Source organism: Hypomesus nipponensis, chromosome 19 (genome assembly GCF_054491055.1).
Source record: "Hypomesus nipponensis isolate SF chromosome 19, ASM5449105v1, whole genome shotgun sequence".
Classification (NCBI taxonomy): Eukaryota; Metazoa; Chordata; class Actinopteri; order Osmeriformes; family Osmeridae; genus Hypomesus; species Hypomesus nipponensis.
In genome coordinates, this window is record NC_140379.1 from 16993314 (window position 1) to 17015143 (window position 21830).

The 21830-nt window shown below is 53.8% G+C and overlaps 2 protein-coding genes across 5 annotated transcripts in view; both read right to left on the minus strand.

The window, feature by feature from the left end:
• Nucleotides 1-2323, minus strand: part of pmfbp1 (polyamine modulated factor 1 binding protein 1) — a 30813-nt gene extending 28490 nt beyond the window's left edge. For all 4 annotated transcript variants that reach the window (XM_084683050.1, XM_084683051.1, XM_084683049.1 and 1 more), the window contains exons 1-2: nucleotides 2267-2323; nucleotides 1075-1329 (exon numbers count right to left, since the gene is read on the minus strand). In XM_084683050.1, the coding sequence (XP_084539176.1) occupies nucleotides 1075-1329; nucleotides 2267-2308 (297 nt within the window). In that variant the 5' untranslated portion in view covers nucleotides 2309-2323. The remainder of the gene's footprint in view (nucleotides 1-1074; nucleotides 1330-2266) is intronic.
• Nucleotides 2324-3480: 1157 nt separating this feature from the next.
• The window catches only part of LOC146247275 (uncharacterized), a 96060-nt gene continuing 77710 nt past the window's right edge, over nucleotides 3481-21830 (minus strand). The window contains exons 12-14 of the mRNA XM_084682853.1: nucleotides 21289-21363; nucleotides 4971-5108; nucleotides 3481-3636 (exon numbers count right to left, since the gene is read on the minus strand). Coding sequence (XP_084538979.1) covers nucleotides 3481-3636; nucleotides 4971-5108; nucleotides 21289-21363 — 369 coding nt within the window. The remainder of the gene's footprint in view (nucleotides 3637-4970; nucleotides 5109-21288; nucleotides 21364-21830) is intronic.

Below are 21830 nucleotides of genomic sequence, written 5' to 3' on the forward strand. Positions count from 1 at the left end.
TGTTCCCTATTTCACAGCAAATTGGATAATGAGGGTTTAGACAGAATCATTTCAGCCCTTGTTATTCAGCCGTTATGAAAGGATTGTGGATTGCACAATTGGTAATTATCCATGAAGCATCTCTTTCACTCTATTCCTGCTCGCAAAGTCATTGTCCTGCAAAAATACGATAAGACGACCTTGTAGCCAGTGTGGGAATAGAGGGGGAGAGAGAGAGAGAGAGAAAAAGAGTAGGGATGTGGATGTATATTTACAGAGAGGAGAGAGAGACTAGGGGCGAGGCCGTTCAAACCAACAGTAACTACGTCACATGAACCAACGCTGTTGGCGAACACAACATGGACGCTCGATGGGGGATGGCTGAGTAGAATCGTTCTCTCAGTCTAGCCAGTCAGACAGGCCTCTGGAGAAAGTACAGCATGCATCCACACAGGAAAAGCTAAGAGCGAAGGGCTCCAAAACCAAGGCATAAAGACACACATTTCAGTGCAGCAAATCCTGTCAGCGTGATTGATAGTTGACCTTGAACCGGTGCTTGAACAGAGTATCAAGATAGCATGTTCTGTCTCAAGAACCACATAAACAAGCCAGGCGTTAACTCCCTTTGCCTCAGCTTTTAGTTCCTTCCCCGCAAATCTCATTAAGGGCTTCTGTCAGCCTGCTTTCTAAGCACAAAGTGGTAATTAAAAACAGGGAGCTCATATGCATTTTAGCGCTGTGCACTTAAAAGCAAGAGGAGGACAAAAAGGAAAATAAATATAATTTCCTGTGTGTCTGCTGATTGGAGGCTGATGCTCAAGCTAATTAAACCCCTGTGAACTGATGTGATGGAGGTCTGCCCCCCCCCCACATCCTGCTGCTATCACCATTCCCCCTCCCCTCTCACGCTTATCTACAATCACCCTCCTACACCCTCCACTTCCTCCCCAAGGCCTCCTCCTCTTCTCGTTCTCTGTCAAACAAACCCCCTCAACCTCCAATGCCTCAGTCAGACCCCAGCCCCAGCCCAAATTCCAGCCCTAGCCCCAGCCCCAACTCCAGACCCAACCCCTAACCCCAGTCCCAGGTCCTCACCCTGGCCTCCAGCTCCTCCAGGCGGAGCAGCAGCTCCTGGTTGTGGGCTGCCAGACTGGTGCTCCTCTCCTCCTGGCCCCGCAGGCTCCTGAGGGCCGTGTCCCGGCCCCGCTGCACCTCCTCCAGCTCGGCTTGGCGCAGCCTCAGGGCCTCAGACACGGCGTGGCAGCGCTCCCTCCACGTCCGCAGGTCTCTCTCGTGCCGGGCGCTCTCCTCCGCCCGCTCCCGCCCCGCCTGCACCTCCGCCTGGCACACCTGGAGGACACACCGGGTCAGGGCCAGGGTCAGGGCCAGGGTCAGGGCCAGGGTCAGGGCCAGGGTCAGGGTCAGGGCCAGGGTCAGGGCCAGCTACACAGCACAGTCTCTGGGTACATACTCTGCTCAGTCATAGACACAAACACAGACATACACATACCACACACAGCCTTACACAAACACGGCTGAAACCAAATGGGTCGAGTACCCAGAGAGAGCAGACACACAAACAGAAGCCAACCCTCTTTTTCTTTTTTTTTCTTCCTAGGATTCTACAGTCCTACATGACCCTCCACCCCCCCCCCCCCCCACCCCCCTCCACCCCCCCTCTTCCCCCCCCCCCCACCAAGTCACACAAGGCTCCACCGACGCTGGAACAACAACACGTCTGTTACATCTCTAATGAGTTTTCACTTAAACCCACTCCGAGAGAAGGAGAAGATTCTTTACGAACTGACTGGAGTCACACGGTGACAGCGCCCGCCACATAAAAGTCCGACGCGAGCGAAACCGCCGGGCCTTAGCCGAGTGTGAAAATATACTGAGCGCGCACCTCTGCAGACCCCCCCCCCCCATTAATCAACCTGTCTGCACTTTGTTTGGAGAGTAATCTTGTCCAACCACCAGAGGAGCACTCAGCAGTAAGTGGCGCTTGGCCGTGGTGCTTTGAAGGCCGTGCTTTATTGCGCTTCCAGAGGCGGTGAGGCCGCGCTGTGCAAACACACGACCTCAGCCCTCAACGCGAGCCTGGGGGGGTTCACTCACCTCACACATCAGCCAGCGCAGGCCCCAGGACCACCTCAAGAGACCCTGCTTAGCGACTCTCACTCTCCCAGATACCCGGGTCGTATATGTCCCTCCTGGGCATGCCCCCCCCCCCCCCTTTTAAACCCCCCAGCCCTAGCCCCCCGCTGAAACTGGTCCGGAGGCGGCCCACCTTGTCCTTGAGATCCTGCTGTTCCTCTCTTAGCCTCTTCATGTCGTCCTCTCTCCCACTGAGTTGAGGTAGGTAGGGAGAGAGAGAGAGTCAGACAGACAGTCAGAGAGAGAGAGACAGTCAGACAGAGAGAATCCTCCTTTCCTCTCTATTCTGGCTAGACTTGCATTAAGAGGCAGCAGAAAGTTGGATCAACTTAAAAGTTCAAAACGCCCTTAGTTCTGTATTTACTCAACCTCTTCAGGAATACCTCTGTAAATGTTTTAATATGAAGAAAAAAAAGGACGTCTGGAAAAAAAAGTGTTGAAATATTGAAGAGGGTTGGTGGCTGGGGAGTAGAGGACCGGTAATGCATGAAGCCACGACACATGGTTTGTGTGTGTCACCGACAGCCTCAGACTTGCAGCCTCCAAAGCAGAATTTCCGGTACCCCAAGCCCCTGGACCTTATTACCACTGCCCCCCACCTAGTGTACCCTTCTGTTTGAGCTTTAATAGTTAGGGAAATGAAGGCGAGAGCAGGCTTGGTTGAGCCTCCAAGGTACACAACAGATATAGACCCTAGACTGACTGACTGTGGCGGAAATGAAACCTGTAAGTTTAATGAGTGAAGAGGTGGAGGTGTCAGTCAGGCTGTGTGGGGAGGTGAGCGCGTGTTCCGGCAAAGTGACTGCTCTTTCAGAGGTAACCGCTCTCCTCTCGAATGCGGGCGACATTGCTTCTGACCCCTCGCTCTTTTCTCTCTCCCAGTTCCCGGCCGAGCGCGTCTGAATGCGACGCGAGGCCGCGGAGGATGGAAAGCGCCATTCTCTCGGCATGAAAAGACGGTTTGACTCGGTGGTCGGGGGAGGGGGGCGGCGTGGGACGCCTCGTCTCAGAGCACGCGTCTCTTTCTCTCTCTCTCTCTCTCTCTCTCTCTCTCTCTCTCTCTCTCTCTCTCTCTCTCTCTCTCCCTCTCTCTCTCTCTCCTCTCTCTCTCTCTCTCCCTCTCTCTCTCTGTCTCTCTCTCTACAGTGGGGGGGTCAAAGGTGTCAAGGCACACAGCCCCTAGAGAGCTGCTCTCTTTCAGCTGACTGAAAGCAAGGGATGAGTTGTCTGGGAAGGCAATATGCAGTACAAGGACGGGGAGTGAACTTGAAAAGACAACACTCACACACACACGAGTCTGCTCGAAGAGGGGGGGGGGCAAAGTCTTGATAGAGGACAAGAGGGGTGTTATGTGAGTGTGTACTGTGCTCCCTGGCCCCCCCCAGACAGAGAACTGACCTTGTTGTGCATCTCCTGGGACTCAATCGCCAGCTGTTCTTTCAGCTGGCACACCTCCCCCTGGAGCTTGACAATCCGCTCTTCTCTGTGACGCTCTGCCTCCCCCTGATTATTATAGACACCGAGACATGCCCGGAAGCACACACACACACATACACACGCACGCACGCACACAACACAAAGACACAGCGAGAAAAGGGCAGAGGTGAGACACACAGGGGGCTGAATGTGTCTGTTTTTAAAGGTGTCAGCGGACAGCTTTGCATTATGCATATCACACCTCTGAAATGATCCATTAGCGGGTTGGAGTGTGAGAGCTGCTAAATAAGCTGACAGGATGCCAATGCAGCACAGCCTACATCCTCATCCCTGCTTTTACCCCCAGATGAGAGGTGGTCTCGGGGGGGAGGGGGGGGGGGTGGACCCCTGTACGGACACCTGTCTCTGCTGGGGAGCAGGCCTAGCGCCAGTCCCCCCTCGGACACCCCCAGAGAGACAGAGGGATGGAGCAGGAGAGAGAGACAGAGGGATGGAGCAGGGAGAGAGAGAGAGAGAGAGAGAGAGAGAGAGAGAGAGAGAGAGAGAGAGAGAGAGAGAGAGAGATGGAACAGGAGAGAGAGAGAGATGGAACAGGAGAGAGAGAGGGATGGAGCAGGTGAGAGAGACAGAGGGATGGAGCAGGAGAGAGACAGAGGGATGGAGCAGGAGAGAGAGACATAGGGATAGAGCAGGAGAGAGAGAGAAGGATGGAGCAGGAGAGAGAGAGGGATGGAGCAGGAGAGAGAGACAGAGGGATGGAGCAGGAGAGAGAGGGATGAAGCAGGAGAGAGAGAGAGACAGTAACAGAGAGCCCCCCTCACCCCACCACCCCCCATACACCCGGACACTGATTTATAATTTTAATATCTCTAATTTCCACGGCAGCGCCCGCTTTCCAAATGTCATTTTCCAATTTATGTCAAACCGTGTGACCATTTTTCTTAATACGGCTTATGACAAGCTTGCTCGCAGGGCGGATATGCAATTCAGATAGAGTGTTTTACAGGCACAGGGGTGTTTGTGTGTTTATCTCTATCACAGTCCACTCAATATGCTGGTGATGGGGAGCCTTGCATAGGAGAAAAAAAGGGTTTCGCTGGTAAAAACGGCTGCAGGGAACTAAATCGTAATTCTGCCATCAATCTAATCACTATGGTTATCATAGAATTACGACGGTTGTAATGATAATGTATTAAAATATGCATTAACGGTAAGAGCGGAAAATGGAACACGGGGTGGCTTCGCGGTTTGTTTTATGAATATTGATGTTAATTAAAACAGGACCTCCCCTTTTGATGTGCCTCCATATCTTTGGGTTCCCCGCTTGACTCGAAAGCGGCGGGTGACCGGAGAGGACGGCGAGGAGAGAAGGAGGGGAGGGGTGCAGTTTGGTGGCTCACCCTGATGGTGGCGCCGTGGAGCTCCTCTCTGATGCGGCTCAGCTGGGCCAGCAGGGCGGCCCTCTCTCTCTCCCACGCCGCCTCTCTCCCGAGGTGCTGGGCCATGCAAGTCTGCAGCTCGGCGCTCCGGTCCTGCGTCTGACACAGAGAGCCCGCGTTACAGCGCCCAGCGCAGCCCAACGCAGGGCTGGAGCTGGCTGGAGCTGGGACGCTCTACCCCAGGGCCTTTCATGACCACCAGGGACAGTCAAGAGCAGGCCAGTCTGGGCCTGGGTGTAGACCACTGTGTGTGCTGGGCCTGTGCTCGGGCTAGGTCCAGGGCTAGGTCCAGGGCTAGGGGACGCTGTGAGTGATGCGGATAGGCCCACGGCTAGGGAGAGCGTTGTAGACGAGCAGGCTGTGTGTGTGTGTGTGTGTGTGTGTGTGTCTCTACCACCCAGCGCTGAGGGCCTGGAGGGGTGATAAGACCAGCCTCCCCAGCTCCCCCGAGCCGACCAACAGCCTATCGGTCAGGATCGAGCGGTGGCCCGCCAGAGCATGTTGCCCGACACCGGAAAAAAGGGTCAAAATAACAGGAACAAGTTGTCGGAAATGAAATTTCAATTCATCCAGTCCCTTTTATACACTGCTGTGGTAGCTTGCCGTGGAGAGGGAGGGATCAATAGTGTTTAGACAGCAGAGCAGATTTTCTAAGCGCCGGATCAATAGGATAGAGAGGGGAAAAAACACCCCGGCTTTTCTTTGGGTGTTGTAGTAAATACGAACAAATCAGTGGCCTTAGGCTAAATGGATTGACCAGTTGTTTTCCCCGCTCTGTGCTGTAAATAAAGATCTAGTCGGAAGTCTGTGACGCGGGGGCCCAGAGGGGGGGGGAGGCAGTGGCACAGGAGCCACGATGGGCTGCCGCCCCAGACCGGACCCCCAGCACCAGGGAGCCGGGAGCAGCTGGAGGGAGGCCCTGGGGCCTGGCTCTGTGGAGAAGCCCAGGTTGATGGAGGGATTCGCGGGGAGGCACAGCGCATACAGCAGGCCCTGGGGAAGTACAGGAGCGCTTGGGAAGCACCGTAGCAGCCCCGGGGAGGACGAGGCCCACATGTGCATGGGGGCCCACAGAGCCAGAACACGAGCCCAGGTGTGAGAGGGGTTTGTTGGGGAGACAGAGGGACGTGGGTCCCTGGAGGATTTGGGACAGCGGGGATGAAGCTGTTCACAGTGCGAACCCACTCATGTCATCTAGAAGGCCTGTAGATTCAGCTGGAGAAGAGCAACAGTCTGAACAGAAAATGTCACAGATAATAGATTGATGTTTCTCTCGGTTTTTCATAAACCTTTACAATAGGCCACCGTGATGACTTTTAGGGGAACTTAAACATGGCCGTTAAAGTAAATTGGAGCTGTTGGCTTTGACAGATGTGAATGTGGCAGGTCAAATATCAGCAGTGTTGCATTGGGCTAATCAGAGACTGGGATCCTGACAGGATGACTGATCACCTGCTTGCTTTGCCTCACCTCTGGACTTATTAAAGAACAACACCACGGGCCACAGTCGCCCCCCCCCTCTCCTCTCCCCCCCCCTCTCCTCTCCCCCCCCCCCCCCCGGCTCATCTGATCTATGAAATTCATCACAAAGTCCTCCTCAGCTCGCCCCAAACCAAACTCAGACTGGAGGAACAAAACAATAAAGAATGCCGGCCCTTCCTGATTGCCTGCTAACGCGGGGCGAGAAGCCATTAAAGGCAAGTCAGAGTGTGTGTGTGAGAGTGTGTGTGTGTGTGAGAGTGTGTGCGTGTGTCTGTGAGAGTGTGTGTGTGTGTCTGTGAGAGTGTGTGTGTGTGTGTGTGTGTGTGTGTGTGAGAGTGTGTGTGTGAGAGTGTGTGTGTGTGTCTGTGAGAGTGTGTGTGTGTGTCTGTGAGAGAGTGTGTGTGTGTGTGTGTGTGTGGAGGCATGGTAGTTCTCACCACAGGGCAGGAATAGGGATGGTCAGACTTGGACACGGATAACAGCTCGACACTAACCCCATGCTAGGTACGCAGCGACACATACGTCTGAGTGAAGGGAAAAACATTCCACAATATTCATCTTCCATTTCCTTTGTTGCGGCAGCTGTCAGCGCAACGTTGGCGACGCATTTTTTTGTATACAATTAACCGAGGGAAGAGCCGGCCTTTGTAATGTCATCCACAACTAACTCTGAAAAATGTCCATTGACCTCTGCAGAGTCTAAAGACCGGAATATCAATGGTTTTCTTTTTCAGTTGATAGAGGAGGGGAGGAGACAGCGAGCCGAGCGGTGCACTGGTCCTTTGCAGCAGCCCATTCATCACACACACACACACACACACACACACACACACTTCTAAGTGATTTATAATTGGCCCCATTCTGCCACTCTGTCAGGGAGAGTGTCTGTGACATGAAAGGGCTGGGCTCTGCGTCTCTGACAACCTGGAGTTTGGTGATGCTGCAGCGGACCTCTGAGCTAACTAATGCCACACACACAACCCCCCCGGAACACACGCACACACACACCGGACAAACATCCGCCTCGGCGACTATACGCACCAAAGTCATCAGCCCATGTTGTGGAATTGATTCAAGGGCAATTTAGCAAAATAATCTCGGGGCTATTAGATGTGTGCATCCTACCAAGTCAGGATGTGTGTGTGTGTGTGTGCGCATTCCTACGGTGGTAAAAGGTCATTCCAGATGGAGCATCGAGAGGAAGCCTGCTAGGTTAAGCTGAGCTCCCAGCCTTCCTGAGCACCAGGCCTTAATGAGGCTATCCCTCACCCCTTCACATCAGCCGACGCGGGGGCTCACATGCTGCCGAGGCAGTGAAGACGTTGTAATGTCCTCCCCCCGACCGTTTGTCCACGCTGAGGCACCGGGGAGCAGTAAGAGCCCTCCGCTCTGCTCTCCCACAGTCCGTAACAGCCCAGATATCGGCATCATCGCACGCCACATCTCTACGCGGAGACTCATCAAACATTTACGTCGACCGTGGTTTCTGAGGTTCCGGAAAATCCTCACTGTAATTATGTTTCAGTAATAGGATTGTTTTCTCCCCCCCCCAATCCCAGAGTGAAACGGTTAGTTTTGACAAATGGCGGAGCTGGCCATACAGGAGACTCCTTGTCCTGTTCCTGGAGTCTGATTAAACTCTGTTTACTTCACCAGGGGACCGGTCGAGACAGCTGATCATTAGCCTGCCTGCCTCCACACAGGCCTCGTCCCCCCCCCCCCCACGAGGGGGGCTGCATCAGTCAGGTGGGGGCGCACACATACACGCACTCCCCTCGTCTCATCTCAGGCGGTGAAAATGCCAAAACGACTGTCTCACCCCTCCTCCTCCGCCCCTCAGCACTCACGCACACTCCCAGGATTTTTGTGTTCATTCTTTACACAAATGCCGGTCCACTTTCAGCCAATGAGCCTTATGGAGGCAGGTCGTGTTTGTAGACAGGCTGTTGTCAGTATTCACACAAGAACACGGTGTTTTCCAGGGTGAGGGAGGGTAGACAGGTGACCGGGGCTTGCACCAGGCACCGCTAACAACACACCAAACCACACAGCCCTGAGTGCAACGTCATGCATCCCACACTGTGTCCGCCTTCTAAACAAAGCATTTGAACGATCCGACACGCGTTTCGTACAGAGTTGAGAAAGGTCCGGAGTGTCTGTGCCCCGGCTCCTCTTCTAGCTGGGCTGTACACTGTGTGAGGGCTGTGCGTCTCACTGAGTGGTCATTGGCATGGTCAGCTCTCTGCAGACTTGCTGCATCTTCTTCAGGCCTGTGTAAGCACTCCCCCCCCCCGCCCCCCCGCCCCCCCCCCTGTCTGTGAGGTATTTGGGGTCCAGTGAGGGAGGGAAGGAGACAGGAGCTATCCAGAGTGTGTATGTTCCGGGGAGCTGGGACGCAGAAATTCTAATGTGTAACACAGGGCACTCGAGAATGCACGCGCCCCAGGCTGTTCTCTAAGTGGTCTTTACTTTGAAAACACAGGTGCCCTCAAGGGGGACGGGATGAGTGGTATTGCTGGTGTGTGTTTGTGTGTGTGTGTGTGTGGGTGGAGGGAGAGTGAAGGACAGGGTAGCAGTGCTTGGAGGCCCAGGCAGCGCTCTGAATAATACACCCATACATCATGGCTCTGTGTCAGGGTTTGATTCACGGTGGAGGAATCGCAGAAACCACTGTGGTATTAGCTTTAATAATGCAAGCTGGGGTTAGGCTCTTACTCTTTTCTGACAAATATGGGCAAATCAATTAATTCCACTGACATTCTCCCAAAGCCCACATATAAATCCAATATGGAGCTCGCTTCCTTGTTTTTGTTGTAGAAAGCAAACCATGCAAGCGTCATTCCGAGGTGTTTATGTCCTCATTCTGAAAATACCTCGACAGGGTCGGACGTCTGTTCTCGGAACAAACATGGACTCCCCGTGCGAGTTACAAGACGTCGAAATGGAGATATTGACTCGTTCTCAAAGGATACTTGGGCGACATCAACGTAAAAGGGCACAAAGCGTTTCAGGATGGTCCTCGCGCAGCCTGTTTCAACACGTCCAACAAAAACAGTCTGGTCAGACGCCCGGCCGTGCGGAGCGTTGCGTACATGCCGTCGATAAACCCTAATTAGTAAACAAACGAGAGCGCCAACAATTAAAATCTCTCGTCGCGTCCGCTCTTTGTCTCTCCATCGTGACGGCCTAACTAACTGTCTGCGGCCATTGATGAACACAGTGGCGTGGCGCAGGCCACTGCCTGGCTGCCCTTATCAATACTTCTAAAAACAGAACGTCAATCGCTAAAGGGACAGAAGGTTCTCCGGGTTGAGGGTGAGCATCGCCAGGCTGATTAGGCTGAGAGCAGAGACACGCCGGGAGACACAAAGAGAGGAGAGGGGACAGAGGGAGGAGAGAGAGAGAGAGAGAGAGAGAGAGAGAGAGAGAGAGAGAGAGAGAGAGAGAGAGAGAGAGAGAGAGAGAGAGAGAGAGAGAGAGAGAGAGAGAGAGAGAGAGAGAGAGAGAGAGAGAGGTGTGGGGAAGGGGAGAGGGAAGGGAAAGAAAGAAGAGCAGAGGATGACCCAATTAAAACAATGGAAATTCAGGCTGGCTACTCAGTTTCAGTCACATGCAATGATTTAGAATCCTGGAGAAAGGTGGAGAGCAAGCTGTATTAGTCTCTAAAAAGCCCTGTTCCGACGTTATTATTCCAGCCTAATGAAACCTTTCTGCATTTCTTCATTTCCCTACATTTGCCTGTCATTGCACAGTTCATAAATATTGTCTTATTATTATCACGATCGTGATTTCTTTCTGATATGCCGGAAAATTCAGAGGCAATTACCGAAGTGACAGGTGAAATGGGAGCGCGCTGGGAAAGAAATGAAGGGTTGCCATGGCGACGGGCCGAGAGAATCAGATTGCGTGCGCGTGGTCACGTGACCCGGCCTGCTGCACACCGCTCTGCTGAGGCCCCCTGGACCAAAGGACACTTAACCTCAATAGCTGGCAGCAATCGCAGGCCCATCCAGCAGAATTTATTTGCTATTTCTGTCTAAAGGTCAGGGTGGCTGTATGTCTGGGCTCAGGCACCGGTCCAGCCCAGGACGCTCTCCTCCCCTCTCCCCAAAGACAGGCTCTGTGGGCTGGGTAGAGACCAGTGCCAGACAGCCCCCACTGGAGTATGTACTGCCTTCAGGAATAATATGCATTTAAAGCATCTGACAACCTAACACCACCAGTGACGCTGGGAAAGCAGTAAATCTGACAATATCGAAGCATAGCCAACACCGACAGAATGCTGACACACTGCCATACATTTCACACACACACACACACACACACACACACGGACACACAAACACACACACACACACAGACACACACGCACGCACGCCGATCTGCTCATCAAGGCAGTGATGAGCAGGGCATGGTCAGGGCTGTGGCGGGGCTGCAGGGGGCGGAGGCTGACGTCCAGGCTGGGTCTGGAGCCTCAGCCCCAGGTGCCAGGGGGAGCTCCAGTGTCAGCTACACAGCTGGAGAGCTTTCTGTCAGGCTGCCATTCATACCACACCCCTGAGCCTGTCAGAGCTGCCTAAGCCAACCCTGTGATCCCGCTCATTAAGAATACAATACCTTATGCACAGACAAGGATTCATATTTGAGGACGTGTAAAATGGAATTGGAAACGAAATGACTTGGATGAGAAGTTAATTATGGAACGCCTTGCACAAATATATCTTTTCAGATTGTGGTGGTCTGTGTGTTTTCCTGGAGATGGGGGGGGGGGGGGAGGGTCTGGATCAAACAGTCCCCCGAACAGAGCCAAGGTAACCTACAATATGGACTTAAGAAATGGGGGTCTTTTGGTTGACCACCTCCAGCTCTCTCAGAGGGACAAAGTCACGGCCCCGGAGTCTGAAGGACATTCCCCCTCCCTCGCCTGCGAGTCCGGAAGGTTCCACTTGACACGGTGAGACTGCCTCACAACTGCACGGCGCCGACAGTGGAGGGGAGGTCACCCAGAGACGCTCCACGCCGACATGGAGACCTTGATTTCGCGATGCCATTTGCAATTCCAATTACAAGTGATTAGCATGGATTCAAAAGAGCAAAACACAACAGAACACAAAGTGTTGTCAGTACTGATGGCGGAGCCAATGGCCATGGCTGGAAATGTACATCATAAATAAATAAAACAAGTTCAAACGAAGGGAAGAGGGGGAAAAAATCATTCCACTGAAGCAATTACGGATCTAATCAGAGCTTTCTGCATGGACGTCCTGCTCTCCTATCTCACTCCCATTTGCATCATAACACAGCGTGCAATATTAATTTCCGAGTTTACTGCTTATTGGAAGTGCAAAGTATGAAAAGCCATTAAAGCTGCAAATGGGAAAGCAATTTGCTGTCACACGGATTGGGCTCTATTAAAGAGAAGAAAAAAAAATCTTGTTAACCATTTGGAATTAGAGTCATTTGGCAAAAGGCATTCTGCCGCACTCCACTAAAATAAGTAATTATCCTTCCCTTCTTTCTCTCCCCCTCTCTCTCTTTCAATTGCAGATGCAAGGAAAGGGGGAGGGAAGGGGGAGGGTGGGGTGGGGTGAGGTGAGAGGCCATCAGGGGTGAGTAAGTGGATGCAAAGGTAATTAAAGTTGTTGTCTTTCTATTAGTTGAAGACCAGCAGGGCCCTGTGGCCTGGGGGCCAGAGCTGGGGGGGCTCTCATCAGGGACACGTGTCCAGCCCCCTGGTCCAACCCATATCAGCATCTCCAGTCCTCAAACACATCTAGTCCAGCCTCTCCAGTCCTCAAGCACACCTAGTCCAGCCTCTCCAGTCCTCAAACACATCTAGTCCAGCCTCTCCAGTCCTCAAGCACACCTAGTTCACCCTCCAGACCGGCAGTATTCCTATCAGACCAGGCCTGGGGAACTCTCCCCATCCTCAGGCCTCAGAAAGTAGTCTCCCCACGGTATCCGCCAGGCACACAGCATCCACCTCACCTTGTCCAGTCTAATCACCGACCTGGGCTCTCTCTGTTTATCATGCAGTAAAATTGGCTTTGAACCTCCCTATAACTCTGAAACCGTACATAGCCTACCAGTTAGCCCCCTGCTCCCAGACCCCCCCCCTACCCTCTCGACCCCAGCGCCTCCATTAAAGGGGCTGGAGGAAGTGTGGGGAGGATTTATGGGGCCGCCAGCCCTCCCTGTGAGGTGCTTTATGGCTGGACCTGCCAGGCCTGTTTGGGAGGCGAGCCGCACTCCGCCCTGACCACAGGTATTGATCGGCAGTGACGGCCGTGGCCAAGGCAGACTAGTTAAAGCTCCGCACCAACCCTCGCAGGAAGATGAAAATGAGGCCGGCGTGTGTAATGATCTGTGCATGAGCAGGGAGTGAGCGAGAGAGAGAGAGAGAGAGAGAGAGAGAGAGAGAGAGAGAGAGAGAGAGAGAGAGAGAGAGAGAGAGAGGAGAAATTAAATCATCCTTTCCCTCTTTCAGGGCAAGAGAGACCCCGCTGCCAGCCATGCATGGCTGCTTAATGTGGGATCTGTTTTGGAGAGGAAAATTAAAAAGAGCGAGCACGAGCGGGAGAATGAGAGAGAGAGACAGGGGGAGAGAGAGAGACAGAGCGATAGAGAAGGAGAGAGCGGGAAAGAGAAAGAGAGAGATAAATGGCTGGCGGTGGCGGCGGTGGCTAAATGAGAGCGTCCCGATGCGGAGGGTTGTGTGCCCAGGTCCCTAATGGGCTCCACTGAGGCGGGCTGTCGGCGAGCCAGGCCGCCACGGCAACAGCTCGGGCCCAGCGCCCGCCCGGGCACTTCACACCGGGGGCTCTGCGAGCGGCTAACCGAGCGGGCTCCGCGCTAATTGCCGGAGAACGCCGGCGCATAACAAGCAGCGGAGACATCGCCTTTAATCTGAGAGGGGGAGAAACGACGGCGTAAACGCTTCGTGTGCAGCCTTCTGCTGTCTGAGAGATGAAGGGGGGGGGGGGGGGGGGGGGCTGGGGGCTGGCGGGAGGGGGCTGTGGGCTTGGAGCTAGTGGGAGGGATCTAGGGCTGGAGGTTGGGGTCTAGTGGAAGAAGGCTGGAGGCTAGTGGAAGGGCGCTGGGGGCTTGTGGAAGAAGGCTGGGGGCTGGAGGCTAGTGGAAGGGGGCTGGAGGCTAGTGGAAGGGGGCTGGGGGCTGGTGGTAGGGGGCTGGGGGCTAGTGGAAGGGGGCTGGGGGCTGGAGGCTAGTGGAAGGGGGCTGGGGGCTAGTGGAAGGGAGCTGGGGGCTGGAGGCGAGTGGTAGGGGGCTGGGGACTAGAGGCTAGTGGAAGGGGGCTGGAGGCTAGTGGAAGGGGGCTGGGGGCTAGTGGAAGGGGGCTGGGGGCTGGTGGTAGGGGGCTGGGGGCTAGTGGAAGGGGGCTGGGGGCTGGAGGCTAGTGGAAGGGGGCTGGGGGCTAGTGGAAGGGAGCTGGGGGCTGGAGGCGAGTGGTAGGGGGCTGGGGACTAGAGGCTAGTGGAAGGGGGCTGGGGGCTAGTGGAAGGGGGCTGGGGGCTTGTGGAAGAAGGCTGGGGGCTGGAGGCTAGTGGAAGGGGGCTGGAGGCTAGTGGAAGGGGGCTGGAGGCTAGTGGAAGGGGGCTGGGGGCTGGTGGTAGGGGGCTGGGGGCTAGTGGAAGGGGGCTGGGGGCTGGAGGCTAGTGGAAGGGGGCTGGGGGCTAGTGGAAGGGAGCTGGGGGCTGGAGGCGAGTGGTAGGGGGCTGGGGACTAGAGGCTAGTGGAAGGGGGCTGGGGGCTAGTGGAAGGGGGCTGGAGGCTAGTGGAAGGGGGCTGGAGGCTAGTGGAAGGGGGCTGGGGGCTGGTGGTAGGGGGCTGGGGGTTAGTGGAAGGGGGCTGGGGGCTAGTGGAAGGGGGCTGGGGGCTAGTGGAAGGGAGCTGGGGGCTGGAGGCGAGTGGTAGGGGGCTGCGGACTAGAGGCTAGTGGAAGGGGGCTGGGGGCGAGTGGAAGGGGGCTGGGGGCTAGTGGTAGGGGGCTGGAGGTTAGTGGAAGGGGGCTAGGGGATGGGGGCTAGGGGCTGAGGTTGGAGGTGAAGTTGGAGTTGGGACTGAGACCGGGGCCTGCTCCCTCTTCCTCTGCTGGAGCAGCCCTGGCCTACTGCATGCAGGGCTGACCACGCACAAATACAATCTGTCCAACACCAAGATGCAAAAATCAGACGCCTGATTTCCCAGCAGGATGGAGGAACACCAAGAGCCTCCGCAGAGCCACCAGACAGGAAACACAAGCTGGAGAACACAAACAGACACACCTGCAGACACACAGACAGACCTGCACACAGACACATCGACACAGACAGACAGCCACTGACAGACAGCCACATGGGAAGGGGCAGTAAGACTGGTCTTGTCTGTCTGCCCCTCCCCCCACCCCCCCACCCCCCAGCCCCCCACCCACAACCTCACCAACCCCACCCAGCAACACACACGCATCTCTGACACCATTGAGACATTTCGAGGAGAATTAATTGAAACACAGATTAGAAATAAATTAAGAAAAATGCATGGCGGCATGCCGACGCACACTTCATAAATCACCGGCCCAGCCAGGAGCCGGCTCCCCAGAATTAACTGCAGACTATTTATTTTATCCTGACAGTATAAATTAGAATTTAGACAGTCAGATTATATTAGTCCCGCTTGCCATGCGGAACTGCTACAGGACAGGCAAAATATTCTGAAGACACAAAGTGCAGGAGAGAGAGGGATAAGGTTTTGAAAAGCAAACAGTGTTCCAACAGCGGGCCTGTGTAATGGCTAGATAGTGTTTCCAGTCCGTGAAGTGGGTGTTAACTTAGGCATTGACACAGAGAACATAGAAGGCTGCAAATGTGGCTGAGCTGGAGGAACAATCCCCCACTGGAGAAGTGGTGATGAACGTGTCTGTCTGTCTGTCTGTCTGTCTGTCTGCAGGTGTATCTGTTTGTGTTCTCCAGCTTTGGGGGGGCAGAATCTGCCTACTAGCCCTGTACTGGATCCTTAAACAGCCTGTAACACACACACACACACAGTCACAGAGACTTAGAATGACATGGCACCCTTCTACATCAGTCAAACCCATCTCTCTCCCTCTCGTTCTCAACAGGAGGGTGGAATCCTTCCTTCCATCCTGTCTGTTCCTTTAGATCTGGGGCAGAGCGTTGGCCACACACTGCCTCCTTGTGGGCAAGCTGCCCAGGCTGGCGCCGGGCCAGGCTCGCTCTGCCACTCCAGGCTGGCTGAGCCTCCCTCCCCATCCACACTCGCAGCTAGTCCCTTCACCCCTCGCCCACGGCGACCCCCGTCTCTCTTCCTCCTGCGCCACGTCTGAGAGCAGCCAAGGCCATGCCGAGGACTGCTACTGCACCACGGCCAGGAGACCCAACGACACAGTCGTGAACCGGATCAGACATGGCGCTCTTTGCCGTCCCCTCACCTCAAGCGTCGGGACTGCTTTATTGGTGTACTACATGCGGAGGACAGGCGCCAGACATCAGGTCCAGAGCCCGTGAGCGAGGCAAACACAAACTCTCTCTGCCACACACACACACACACACACACACATCCTCTTAACAACCCTAATAAACACACACACCAATCGCGAGGACATTTTCCGATACGGTTCACCATTATACGACCGGGCAAGTGCATTGCAGTGTTCTCAAGACTTTACAACGCGGCAAAGCCGCTTGACAATAGATGTCGCCAGTTGTTGATGAATAGAAAGGGGTCGTAAGGATATGGTGTAAGGAGGTAGAGTACATTTGGACTGCGGAGGGGATTATATCTGAGGGGGTTTTAATGTGCACCCTGTACGGAAATACTGGCAGCAAGACGGGCAGACACTGAACTGAGCTTCACCGTCAACAATAGAGAGTTCCATTAAAAAATACTTTTACGCTGAGGAGGTTTACAGAGACTCATGCATGCACACACACACACACACACACACACACACACACACCCACACACTCTCTGGTTCTAAAGGAACAGGACGTAAGCTTTCATGAACGGTAGAGAAAGAGGCTGGCTTTATCTTTTCTTCCTTTCCCCCCACCATCTTTCTCTTGTGGTGCATTAAGTTATTCGTTTGAGGACAGAAATCTTAAAACAAACCCACATAGCTGAGCTAATCAATGACAAAACCAGACACAGCGGACCAAAAGCTTTTACGCTGGCATTTACTTCAGAAAAAAAGAAAGAAGTTATTTTCTTTTTGTGTATCCGCTTTTTTTCCGCTCCTCTCCTCAGCGCTGGTCTCAAAGAGGGAGCCTCACGCCACACGGCTCCAAGCTCAGAATACATCAGAACCTCCTGTTTCATGGGATTAGATCTACTTCCCCCCCAGTGTAATGGTGATTTCAGGCTTCCATCAACCGTGCGTGTGTTGTATTAGTGTTTTTATTTCTGAACTTTTTTGCGTGGCTCTATCTCACTCCGTGTGTGCGCGGGTGTGTGTGTATGTGTCTGTGTGTGTGTAGGGGGGGGGGGGTGGGAAGCGTGGTGTGTGTGCGTGCGTGGGGAGGGGGTGATAGTGGCAGGAAGGACTCCATAGGGGGGGTGTTTGAACACAGGTGGATGGGCCCAGACAATCCCAGTGGTCCCAACAGGACGGCTAAACGGCAACACAGCCTCACCACCAGGTGACGCTACCTAACCACCAGCACAGCTCCAGCCTGGCCAGCACCAAACAGCACTGACACGAGGAAGGTCATTTACACACGCAGCATGAGCTCCAAGCCCGGCCGCTCTTTCGGCGGTATCATTCGGTGTCTCCGGTGAGTCAAAAGCCTTGGAGGTGAGTGCATAGCGCAGCAGTCATGTTTGTTAAGATCCACCGCGGGCCTCTTCCCTCCCTCCCCCCACACCCACACCCACCCCTAGCCACGGAAACACCACTAAATCACCAACGCAGAAAATAAATATACACTTAATACGTTCTACGCGCCGCATATATTCAACCTCCTAAACCTAGGGCTGGAAATGCGCAGTGCCGCAGCCGGGGCGCAGCGGCGGCGTGAAGGATGACAGCAGCGAGGGGTGGTGCGGGCCGGGGATATATGGTGCGGCGGAGCGGAGGAGAAATAATCATACCTTAGAGCGTCTCCGGGCCGGGGGAGGTGGGGGGAGGGAGGGAGGGAGGGAGGAGGGGGGAAGACAGGGGTGGGGCGGGGGGGGACGGACGATGAGCCCCTGCACCGCGCTAGAGGAATGGAGCTCCCCCGCTCGGCTCTCCTCCGTCTCTCTCCCCACAACGCACCCCTGCAGCCTCCATCTTTGCCGCGCTAGACAGAGGCTAACCAGCGACCGCGGAAATGCATTCCCCCTCGCTCCGCTCCGCGTATGGTAAAAACACCAGCTACCGCGTTCGAGGAAGGGCTGCGCGGTGGACACAACCAGGTTCAATGGGAGAAAAACGATGTTTCTTAAAACCACCTACATAAACGTGTGCGGCTGACGTTCAACTTCAGAACAAAAGCCCACACACTGGCACAGACAAAGCAGATTGCCCCCTAAAACAGCACAAGAACGGCCGGGACCTGCTAATTGCCCACCCTGCTCCATCCACTCCAGCCAGAGCCAGAACGTGCCCGCAGTCCCTCCCTCGGCCATTAGGTGTCTCTCTTCCACTGTGCATGGCCGTGGCTCGCTCCCTCGCCGCACGAGGCCCCGCCCCTCCTGAACTCCCAGCTCCACATAATATATACGCCATCATTTGAAAATGGCAGCTTTTTGAAAATTCACCTTGATTATCAGACATTAAAAGTGACTTCTCCAGAGCTGAGTGTCTGGCTAGGGGGATGGCTGCAGACAGCAGAACAATGCGGCTAGCTTGGTATTAGCGCCGGGCTGGGCTGAGCAAGGAGGGAATGGGAACCAGCCCTTTGTTCTCTTCCACATCCAATTATTTTTTACGTGTGCCTCTTTTCACAACAACAAGAGAGAATTTAATTTTAATGCACTTTGGGAGGGGGGGGGGGGGGGTAGGACAACAAAAAAAACAACAACATCTCTGGTAGTCTTAAACAGAGATGGGGACGAGGAGCAGAGATTACTAATGAAGTATATACACATGACTGTGTGGGGTACGGACAAGTGACAGGGACTTACATGCATCGCTTCGACACAAACACGCACACACACACACACACAACACCTACACACACACACACACAACAACACAATGTAGCCTCAGCCTCAATGCTAAATTCGAGCTCCAATACCATTCTAAAGCACTTCCCTGCCTCCAAGCCCTGCCTTCATTAAAACACCCTGGGAGACACCCTCACTTCATCACTGCATTGTAAATGGTGCATCAACACTAGGCTTTGGGTGCCCAGTCAAATGTAGATAAACAATGATAGGAAAACATGCAATATAAATAGCCGGGATTCCTGATCAAGCCAGCGTTGTGTAGGTAGGTATGTGACCAAATATTTTTCTAATTGGACGAGTACTTTATCTTGCTGTCAGAACGGCAGTAAAGAAAGCGTCCCTGCTCCCAGAAGGAGAGGAGCTCTACCCTGGCAGGCCTTTTATTAGTGCAGGCCCGGAGCGCTGATATATGTTCCTGCTCATAGCTTTCATCAGGAACCTGCCCCCCTCCCCCCTCCCTCCACCCCGCCCCCCCCAACCCTCACAGCCCCGAAAGCAGCGCTCCTACCAACCTCCCCACGCCCCCCCCGACAGCCCGCCCGCCCGCCCGCCCGAACGCACGGGCGAAAATAGGCGGCGCCGCGCCCCACGCAACGTTAATCCGATCGCTCCCGTACTGCATCCGCCAACAACGCCCTCACCCAACCTACCTTCTTCACAGCTCCACAAGAGCCGACCGACCCATCCTCGGTCCCTTCAAGTCGGCATTCCACACCAGCCACGCACCCCTAACACCCCCCACACATCCTCCAGGCCACATCCAACCGTCCAACCGACCCCATAGCCTGTCTGTACCCACCAGCTTAGCTCCGCAGGGAAACTACATATCCATGTTAGCCTTCCTACATGATCTCACCACGCCGTGGAGCATACGTGCCATGGAGCATCTTGACTGAGTGACTCAGGGGAAAGTGAGGGGAAGCAGCAGAGAGGCTGGCCGGGCTTCTGGAATGCACTCTGCACAGCTCTGCAGTGGCCATCTTGGCAGCGCTATGGTAATGTTCTCTGCGGTATGAAATGATTGTTTTACTTTCCCTATCTGTAGTAGCACAACTGAGCAGGGAAACATCGTCAAAAACTCTCAGCTCAGAGAAACACACACACACACACACACACACAGACGCCATCACCAGCAAACATAGAAATTCACATTTACACACAAACACACAGACAGACACACACACAGAATCTAAATTAAATTCCAGTTCTAGGGCAAACTAACTGCTTGTGTGTGGGACTCGCTCTGCGGCACAGCAAAACCAATTCTCGGGAGATGGCCAAATTAAAGGGCAGAATCCAGCCTGTTTATGGTTCTCACTCTGTTCCCCTCTCAATCAAATGTTTTATTAGCAATCATTCGCCGTCCTAGTCCTAACGGTCTGGTGCTGGGAGGGGGGCAGGTGGCGACAGCAGGCAGGTCCACAGGCCTGCTACAGGGGAAACCATTCGGACTCCCAATTATTTACACCTGGGGCTGGCTGGAGCTAGGGGTCTGGCAGGGGCTAATTAACCCCCGGATGGTGACGCCGAGGGGGGGTGGCACGCTCACTCAGACCCCCGCACCTCTGTCATCTCCACAGGAGTGGCTGAGAGAGACCCCAAGGAGTGTGTGTGTGTGTGTGTGTGGTAGGGATGTGAGAAGCAGGGTTGTTACAGTCCTACCAGCTGTCCATACATGTTTCAAACCAACTGAATTGAGACTGGTGTTGGTGTGTGTGGCGTTGCTGTTGGTGTGTGGTGTGGGTGGTGTGTGCGGTTGGTGTTGGTGTGTGTGGTGTTGGTGGTGTGTGGTGTGTGCTTGGTGTGTTGTAAGGCTGGGTGTCAACCTGCCCCCACCTCTCATATGCTATATTCTGGAGTTGCTCGACAGGGTCTCAACTTGATGGCTCTCACACCCCATCGTGTAACCTACTGTAGCATTGCTAGTCATATCATGATAAGTGAGGGTCAAGATTTGGTCTGATTGGTTGTTCTTGTGTATACGGGGAACGGTGAAGCATTGTTCTGTGGATTCTTGATCTCCTGAGACCTTCTCCTCAGCTCTGGCTTGTCCTTGTACTCATTATCTTTGCTCACCTCTTGCTGTCTCTCTGATTTACAAAAATCATGGTAGCGTAGGTAAGAGTTAACCTTCATTTTGTAACATGTTTGGCTTGTAATTGATTTAATTCATTTGCAATGTTATGTATATTTCATTTTACCTTAATTTGACCATTCATGCTCTGATTTAACCCATACAGTCAAATAACTATAATGATGTTTGTATTGGCATTATTTGGTTCATGTTAATAGACTGTTTCCCATCTTCCTTTAAACCATAGGGGAATTTGTTTTGGTTGTTTGGCTATAATATTTAACACCCTACAGTTTGGACAGGAATCCTTTTGGAGTAACTACATGTAAGGTAGTATAAGGTAATGTAAAGGTAAGGTTGTGGTGGTGTTGTGGTGGGGCTGTGGTAGTGTTGTGGTGGTGTTGTGGTAGGGTTGTGGTGGTGTTGTGGTAGTGTTGTGGTAGTGTTGTGGTGGTGTTGTGGTTGTGTTGTGGTAGTGCTGTGGTTGGGTTGTGGTAGTGTTGTGGTAGTGTTGTGGTGGTGTTGTGGTTGTGTTGTGGTAGGGTTGTGGTGGTGTACCTGCTGGATGACGCCGCTGTGCTGGGCTGTCAGGGTGGATAACTCTGCCTGCATCAACTGGCTCTGCTCCTCTGCCTGCACAACCACAGGGACATCATGAATGTAAACAATCCAAATAAAAGTAGTGGCTGATCCATACTAAAGCGTGTTCCCTACTGTGGATACTGTGGCCGATTAATACTGAAGAAGCACAACAGTGGAAAAGCAAATGAATGTATGTCCTGTACAACATTTGCTTTCAACAAGAGCGGGTATCAGAGACGTCTGAGGAGGGCTGAGTGTGTATGCGTCCTGTGGGCTTGTTAATGTGAGGGCATTGCACGTCAGACTCCTTAGGCTCCCAGTAGACTCTCGCTGAAGCGTCTCTTTCTCCCCTCCCCCCCCCCCCCCCCCCCCGCCCCTCCTGAGGCTGTAGGGCTGGGATTAGGCTGTGGCTGGAGGTAGGATATATGCGTCATTAAAGCAGAGAGCACCGCTTCACACACACGAGAGACAAAGTCAACAAAGGTTGACACGGAGAGCGGCCGCAGACAAACGACGCA